At 36.0% G+C, this 7,852-nt stretch overlaps 2 protein-coding genes and 1 long non-coding RNA gene across 7 annotated transcripts; 2 read left to right on the forward strand and 1 right to left on the reverse strand.

Annotated features, from left to right (window-relative positions):
• Positions 1 to 1,301: 1,301 nt before the first annotated feature.
• Positions 1,302 to 5,464, reverse strand: LOC108575653 (leucine-rich repeat flightless-interacting protein 2). Of its 5 annotated transcripts, none has more exons than XM_017938504.1 (8): positions 4,837 to 5,291; positions 3,124 to 3,250; positions 2,898 to 3,037; positions 2,565 to 2,828; positions 2,336 to 2,477; positions 2,137 to 2,262; positions 1,836 to 2,050; positions 1,302 to 1,749 (listed from the first exon to the last, which is right to left on the reverse strand). In XM_017938504.1, the coding sequence occupies exons 2-8, from the start codon at positions 3,191 to 3,193 to the stop codon at positions 1,639 to 1,641; spliced, it is 1,068 nt and encodes a 355-aa protein (XP_017793993.1). In that variant the 5' UTR covers positions 3,194 to 3,250; positions 4,837 to 5,291; the 3' UTR covers positions 1,302 to 1,638. The 5 variants fall into 5 exon arrangements, with proteins under 5 accessions (XP_017793993.1, XP_017793992.1, XP_017793990.1 ...); XM_017938503.1 differs by lacking the exon at positions 4,837 to 5,291 and adding an exon at positions 3,448 to 3,522; XM_017938501.1 differs by lacking the exon at positions 4,837 to 5,291 and adding an exon at positions 3,448 to 3,516 and having other exon boundaries at positions 1,303 to 1,749; positions 3,124 to 3,276.
• On the forward strand, positions 3,939 to 4,859 carry LOC108575655. Its single transcript, XR_001891433.1, has 4 exons — positions 3,939 to 4,009; positions 4,126 to 4,235; positions 4,337 to 4,409; positions 4,796 to 4,859. It is a non-coding gene; the product is annotated as an uncharacterized LOC108575655 (long non-coding RNA).
• Positions 5,465 to 5,656: 192 nt separating the features above from the next.
• LOC108575652 (dnaJ homolog subfamily C member 1-like) lies at positions 5,657 to 7,846 on the forward strand. Its single transcript, XM_017938499.1, has 8 exons — positions 5,657 to 5,695; positions 5,828 to 6,085; positions 6,147 to 6,248; positions 6,319 to 6,537; positions 6,609 to 6,853; positions 6,957 to 7,251; positions 7,323 to 7,544; positions 7,627 to 7,846. The coding sequence occupies exons 2-8, from the start codon at positions 5,936 to 5,938 to the stop codon at positions 7,690 to 7,692; spliced, it is 1,299 nt and encodes a 432-aa protein (XP_017793988.1). The 5' UTR covers positions 5,657 to 5,695; positions 5,828 to 5,935; the 3' UTR covers positions 7,693 to 7,846.
• The last annotated feature ends 6 nt before the right edge of the window (positions 7,847 to 7,852 follow it).

Raw genomic sequence — 7,852 nt, forward strand, 5'->3', positions numbered from 1 at the left:
GGAATATATACAAGGGTGACAATTTATATATGGTCACAAATAATAATTTGCAATTTGCAAGTTATTATTTTTCAAATACGTTTTTAGTTTAAATATAGATTGCTTCAACGAAAAAAGAAAAACTTTATAAATATCCTTTTTGACATTGAAAAGTAGTATTTTAATTCAATTAACTAGTGGGTATATAATGACCCATTATAAATCCAACAATGACTTGTAAGAGCTAAACATAAGATAAATAAGTTTACTTTATTTTCCTTTATTTTTCTGGTTGTTTGCTCTTCTTCAAATCCGTATTCCTTACTGACAAGATTGTAAATGGTTTTGTTCTTCTTTTTTACCTTTATGCAGTATCACATAAAAAATATATATATATATAATAAATTTATATACCAAGAATATTATATAGCTTCAACAACATAGTTTAATTTATTTCGAATGTACAAAGACCACACTATCATACATCTACTTTCTTTTTGCTTCGCATCAGTCGAGGAATAAGAAGTATATCAGTTCTGGAGACAATTCAATCGATAAAAAATGCTATATACTCGGTTTTAAAAATTTACAAATACTATTAAGAATCCGTAGGAATTTTTTTTTTCGTTTTTTCTTTTCTTGTCTTATAAATGTTAAGGTGTTCCATTTTTCAGTATTACAAATTCCATATATCGATGTTTATCTCAAAAATACAAGAGCACGATATAAAATAACTTAAAATCAAATTTCACAGTTTGATAGTAGAAAATGAATCGTCGTAGACTTTTGGATTGATTTCCATTCGAAATTCTAGCTTTAACTATAACGCGGGTTTCTTTCGCAGGAGAGTTATAAATATTTTTTCGTTTTTATATCTTTAGAAATATCGTTTATAAATTATTCGATGTAACGCAAAATTACATTCATCGTCCATCATGTACGCAAATATCTCAAATTATGACTCGTATATCATAAATCCATGAGTGAATATTCTCATGATTAATCGTCTTTCAAACTTCCATCGATGCCGCTCTATTAGTAAGAAAACTAAAGTAACACGAGACTATCGTCTTTTAAAAAACGACATAGCATGGAAAATATTTATGATATACGAGTCAGTGTCACTCCAAATAATATACAAATTACGAATCGACTCCATAACTGTTAGCGAATTCGTGGAAAAAAAGTTCGGTGTTTTGAAATGCATTTAAAAGGCTGTTATTTTATTTTTCGTTTCACCGAGAAATGCAGAGAACAATTATTGTTAGTGTCAACAAAAAAAAAAAAAAAAAAAAAAAAAAAAAAAAAAAAAAAAGAATGAAAGAAAAGAACGTGTTGAATATAGAAACAGCAATTTCCTTTCACAACAAGTTTTTAGGTAGCGTATAACTGTTCAGAAGTATGGGATCCTGAAAAGGCCCGTCTCGCGGAGGCCATTTTTTGGACGCCATACGTATTCTTGTATGCAGTATTGTACAAATAGAGAATCGATTAAAAAAATCATGGTAAGATCGCGTAACGATTACTATGCACGTTCCGTTTCGCATAAATTATATATTCAATTAAGTGTTAAGTAGTATCTCGTGTTTAGGCAACGTCGGCACACACGGTTCGAAGAAAATGGCAGACTCATTGTACGGACCCCAAGAAGTCGTCCCGTCAAAGCTCCTTCAACAGAGCGGATTTCGCATTTTTAAGTTTGTCCAGTCGCCTCTGCAGATGAGAATTCGCCGTCTCTAGCTCTTCAACACGGCCCTGAGTCTCCCTAACCTATAAAAAATGAAATTTTCCTCACTTATTCAGTAATGAGACTCAGTGCAAAATAGAGAATTAAGAACGGAGAAGATTCCGCTTACTTCTCTTTGTAATTTCCTCTTTTCCACTTTTAATTCGTCCTCTGCTTTCTCAGAGGCCTCCGCTGCTGATTTATATCGTATCACTTGACTCTCTAACCTGGCTACCGTGGCTTGCAAAGTGGACATGTCCTGTTCAGCCTTCTGTAACTTGAACTTATAGTCGGCCAAAAGTTTGTTTGCTTCTCGTTGCACGTCTTCAGAGTCTGATAAACAACCTAGTGTAAAAGAAATTACATTTGAAAAATTGTGAAGTTTTACGTAATGATTTTCTTAAGGAGTATATTGTAAGGTTAATATGAACCTAATACTGAACCAGGCGATCTCTCGGACCTAATACGATTTCTTGTCTCCTCTAACTCCAATCTTAGATGTCGTATCTCGTCTTGCAATTCTTTTTTTTCAGAAGCAAATTTCCTCAGCCGAACATCTGCAATTTAACACATTAGTTTTTCTTTGTACATTTGAGCCTTTATCGTGATTGAATATCTTGGAATGCATACCCAATGAACCTTTTCCAGCATTTTGCAATAGTTCTGCTGCTTCTGTACTGACTAGTACTCTTCGTCTTGGACGTGGACCGTTTTCAATCTCGTTATCCTCGTTTTCACTTCCTTCATCATCAATAATAACTAAACCATTTTCCTAAATCAATTTCATTTTTAAATTAATCATTTGGCACGATAAATACGAGAAAGTTAATCATATAAAGTGTTTCATGTTTCTGCTTACTTGTATAAGCGTATCTCTTTCTAATAGTTGTGCATGGCATATATCTGACTCGTCTTTCAATCTTTGACTGATTCTCTTTAACTGCTCGGACTCTCGATTCTTCTCCCTAAGTTCCCTACGTAATTGTGCAACTGTCTCCTCCAGTTCCTCCAATTTGTCTTTTAATAAATCAACTTGATAAGCATATGAAGACTTCTCATTGTCTAACTGAGCATTAGCTATCATTGCCTTTCTAAATTTCTCCTCAAATTCTTTCAACTCTAACTGCAAAGAAATTTGTGAACAATGTATGAACAAAAACTTGTAAAATGAAAGTATGAAAAAAAATGGTACCCTGAGATCTCTGCTTAGTCCAGCATCTTCTAGAGAATCTTCAGAAGACCGACGACTGGATTGAAAGTTGTTGGAATTTGTGAGGAGGCGTGACGTCCGCACAGAATCGGGAGTTACTCTCATTGTTCTATTCACATCGGCTGTAAAATTAAAAAAAGAAAACAATAAAGTATTTTATTACTCTCCGAAATTTTATTTAGAATTTTTTAATATGTTAAATAAATACCTGCGCACATATCATAAACCCTATCTGCATTCTCCTCTGCCTCTTTTTGTTGCCTTTCTAACTCCCGCATCCGTATTTCTCGTGCTTCCGCCCTTGCCTGTCTTCTAGCAGCTAATCTAGCTTCTGCCTGAAAGTATGTATGGAAAATCCATCCTGTTACCAAAAACATATTTTCACATTCAATTTATTATAACACATTGACACATGATATAGAAACACTCATAAAATGTATTAAACTAACAGATAACACTTATTAGGATTTACATGAAAATAATATGCGTACACACAGGACCCAATAATAGTTTTGGATTAAGAAATACTTACACTATTATTTAGTTGTAATTAAGAGATAAAATATCAGTGAAATTAATATCTGTGACATACAGTATATACAAAGCCTCACCTATTTATTAATTTTCCCTATACACTCTTGTTTAAAGATAAACTTATCAAGGAAGATATAAATCCCCACCTAACACAACCATGCATACATGTAAGCACCCAAGGTGAAGCACACATATAGTAACATTACCAACTCATATTATACTTGTTAAGGCAACAGAATACTGCTATTCAGGTTACACAATTGACTTAAAATTTGCAAACTGGTAACAAAATTCTAAATTTCAACTATTCTCTTTATCTTAACTCCACCCTCCTGCATTCTTATAAAATAATCAGGCCATACCTCCTTGGCTATCTGATCGAGAGCCTGATCCTCTGCTGAATGTCGAGCGGTTGTCCGCCTACGTCCAGCTATAGCAGACTCCATTTCGTACTCTGTGCTTTAATATTGTGTATTTCACTCAAATGTCAGAGACTCGCGCTAGGCAGATCCACGTCCGTCACCGCACAAGAAGACAAACCACCACACTAAAGGACAAAGGTATATATGCTAGACATAGTGTCTCCAAGCATGAGTAATACATATAATGAATGATTGGACATATTGTACAAATGTGGGAATGATGTAGTTGAAGCGTTAACATTAAAACATTGCAGGAAAACTCATTCGTAACTGTACTAACATTCTGATAATATTTCAACCATTACGAAGGACAACTTAGTTGCATTATGGAGTGCTGATAATGCATTATGCAACGTGGACAATGGTAATTATCATTTCTATACACAAAACTCGCGAATCAACGAGTATTGAACTAATTTCAAAATAGGGAAATTTCAAGAATATGAATTTATACGTTTCTAACAGAGTTATAGGTTGACAATACCCGGCGACATGTGAGGGTACATTCGAAATAGACGACTAAAAGAATCTAGCACAGGTAAAAACAGACTTTCGTAGTTCTAACGTTACGGCGTTTTCACGCTAAGAATAACATCTTCGTGGTGCAGTCTAATTATGTATTTGCTCGCCACCAGCCTCTACCATAACGCGTCAACGATTCTCCCATAGAAATTCGCGACAACGGCACGGGACACGAATTTAGAACACAAACGAAATAAGAGGTGGCGTATGATACATACATGTGTGTGCATATATATATATATATGCAGTATATATAATATGTATATACATTTATACATGCATACACGCACGCGCGCGCATAATAACTTGCACACCCACACATATCACATCAGGCTGAACACATGCAAATAAGACCTTACTGTAATCGTTTCTTTTCTTTTTTTTTTCGTCTCTTTTTCACAGTTTTCCCCGCTGTTAGATCCTGGTTAAAGGGAACAACTTACGATGCGTGAACGCTGTCAGCCAGCGGATAGGCGCATCTTTTTCTCAAAGGAACCGCATGCAAAAATAAACCGGAGGACACTATAAATACAATCAATGGAAATTTCGAGTAAGAGTTCGCCACGATGACCATCCGCGGTCAGGGAATTAACGATGCGGTCCTTCCGTTTAATCGTCGATCCACGGATTCATGGAATTTCCCGATACCGGGGCCGGAACTTGTGCTCGCGCGAGAAGGAACCGTTTTCCGACCGTCCTACAGGCGACAGCTCGTGAAAACAGTGCGTGCAGTCGCACTTAAATATAGCGGAAGACACATTTTTCGATCGAATCGAGCCTGAGGACGGTGATGCATGCGAATGCAAAAGCACACTGTGCGCCGCGCCTCGAATAACCGAAATTGGTGGAGTCATCTGTGTACCACGTTTGCAACACTATGCCCACCATATCGGCAATACCACCCCTTGCGAATCGTAATCTCGTTCACCTGCTATAATTAATCCTTAGTCCTTCGGCTAATCTCCTCTTCCTTCGATCTCATCTCTGCATGGGATAAATACGTTTTTTCGAACAGCCCAGGCAACTTCGACCTTGTTTTACACGTATACATGTGTGCACACGTACTTGCAGCCTATGGAACATCTTTACGTAATCGAATTTACATATCGATGACATTTTTTCATTTATTCATTAATATTTATTGTTAGAAAGTTACTTCGTTAGATTTGGCAAGTCATTTACAATAATATGCAAAAACTAATTAAAGGAATCAGGGCATGGTCGGTAAAGCAGGATTTTAGGTTTAAATATCGAGGTTTGAAAATGGGCCTTTAATTTAGCGCAACAGATACATGCAGCAAGGTTAAGTTCTATTTTTTATCTATATGGTCGACGCGTTTGATACAAAAGGCCTACGTTTTCCGAACCTAACCTCAACGGAACTTGCGATGTGGCACTTTGTGTTTTAACATATCTCATTTTGCCTTTACATAGATTGATCCACCGTGAGTAAAGTCACGGTTGCGACGTAGGCTTTCGACAAGCGGAAACTTTTCAATGGATATGAATGTACATACGTAGCGAATAAAAGAAAAAAAGAAGATGAGAGTGTCATTGCTACTGATCTTTCGGGTTTTGTATTTTTTCAACGTGTATGGGGTCGCGAATGCTTGGGATAATGACGAGTTGGAGGTGTTTGACGTTGTGGAGGAGGTCAATCAAAATTTCTATGAGGTCCTTGGTGTTCCACAGGTTAGTTTCTTTTCTTATTATTTTTCAATCAAAACGAGTGGTTAAATAATGAATTTTGCAGGCTGCGAACGCTTCAGAGATTAAGAAAGCATTCAGACGATTGTCATTGCAATTGCATCCAGACAAAAATTCTGCACAGGATGCAGAACAACAGTTCAGGAAAGTAAGTTTCTCTGATAGTTTTAATTTTGATATAAATGAAACTTAATAAAATTGGTAATTTTGCATTTCAGTTAGTTGCTGTGTATGATATATTAAAGGACCCGGGGAAACGTCAGAGATATGACAATGTACTTGTTAATGGGTTGCCAAATTGGCGATCAGCTGTATATTATTACCGCCATGTGCGGAAAATGGGACTTGTAGAGTTAGGCATAATTTTATTTTTACTCTTCACGGTTGGACAATATGTGGTGGCATGGGCTGCATACTTTGAAAAAAGATATACATATGTATGTAAAAAGGTCATGAAAAATTGATAATCACTGAAAATTGCATCATTTTATTTTAATATATGTTGCAGGAACAAGTTTTAGGTAGTAAACTTCAAAAAATGCAGAAGAAGAATAAAAAGGGGAAGATGGATGTACCAGATTTGGCAGACATTTTAGAGAAAATTCCTACACCAACAATTTGGAATACTCTACCATTTCAATTTCCAAGATGGATAATAGCTTTCACGCTATCCATACCCGAAATTGTACGTGTAATGCACAATGTTTTGGAAGAGAGGAGACGTAGGAAGAAACAAGAAGAAGAGGAAGCATTGTAAGTGAAATAACATCTGACTTTTACATAGAGCACATTGCTTTATCATTAAACATTTTCTGTTAATTGGATGTGCTTAGAATTTCCATATACACTGTTTCAGGGCACAAGAAAACGAACAACCAGAACCAGAGCCTGTATCCCGTACAAGGAGACGGAGAACAGGTTTCACTCCTCAAGAAAGAAGTGGCAATGGAGTGAAGGAGATTTCGAAGAAAAATGAAGCAAATCATATTTATCAGAAACCAGCAATGTCTGGTGGGTTGTGGACAGATGATGATATTCTAGAACTGATAAAACTTGTGAAAAAGTATCCGACTGGTACGTCCGAAAGGTGGGACAAGATTGCAGATACGATGAACCGTACTGTTGCAGAAGTTACATATATGGCAAAAAAGGTTGCTATTTTAAAATCGAATAATTTCTAATTTTCGCGAATAATTTTTTTGATAAATAATACATTTATCAGATAAAAGATGAAGGGTTGAAGCCCAGTACGCCTACTGAGGAGATCATGGTAGATGAACGTCCAAAAAAAGCGAAAACACGTCCTGAGAACAATGCGGACAATGTCAATGAATGGAGTCAAGAGCAACAAAGAGCGCTGGAAGCAGCTCTTATAAAATATCCTAAGAGCACGTCTGTAGATAGATGGGAGAAAATCGCGAATTGCGTTGAAGGGAAAACAAAGGTATAAGTATGATTATTTTATCATGTATTTTTTTTTTCTTTCTTTATGTTAAATGTACTATAATTTATGGGACGTTTCAAAGGATGAGTGCCAGATAAGGTATAGGCAATTGGTGGAATTAGTAAAAAAGAAACAACACACTCAATAGCCTGCCGTGTACAAGATGTTCCTCCGACAAACTGTGTAGTCCAATACGATCAAGTGTCCAAACGCGTATGGTACTCGAAGATGAATACATATTTCACGGCTGTTGTACAACAATTTATAAAAAGAATTGAATTACAGATTTCATAAAGGGTACTCTTATA

The sequence above is a fragment of the Habropoda laboriosa genome, unplaced genomic scaffold, assembly GCF_001263275.1.
Source record: "Habropoda laboriosa isolate 0110345459 unplaced genomic scaffold, ASM126327v1 scaffold295, whole genome shotgun sequence".
NCBI lineage: Eukaryota > Metazoa > Arthropoda > Insecta > Hymenoptera > Apidae > Habropoda > Habropoda laboriosa.

What these genes read in the sequence shown, in the direction of transcription:
- LOC108575653 (XM_017938500.1), bottom strand. Translation starts at nt 3,895, where the DNA reads ATGGAGTCTGCTATAGCTGGACGTAGGCGGACAACCGCTCGACATTCA. An exon ending in TCGATCAGATAGCCAAGGAG is followed by an intron (nt 3,251 to 3,811) that starts GTATGGCCTGAT and finishes ACATACTTTCAG; the next exon opens with GCAGAAGCTAGATTAGCTGC. An exon ending in AGAGGAAATTACAAAGAGAA is followed by an intron (nt 1,750 to 1,835) that starts GTAAGCGGAATC and finishes CATTTTTTATAG; the next exon opens with GTTAGGGAGACTCAGGGCCG.
- LOC108575652 (XM_017938499.1), top strand. Translation starts at nt 5,936, where the DNA reads ATGAGAGTGTCATTGCTACTGATCTTTCGGGTTTTGTATTTTTTCAAC. An exon ending in TTGAAAAAAGATATACATAT is followed by an intron (nt 6,538 to 6,608) that starts GTATGTAAAAAG and finishes TATATGTTGCAG; the next exon opens with GAACAAGTTTTAGGTAGTAA. An exon ending in TTACATATATGGCAAAAAAG is followed by an intron (nt 7,252 to 7,322) that starts GTTGCTATTTTA and finishes TACATTTATCAG; the next exon opens with ATAAAAGATGAAGGGTTGAA.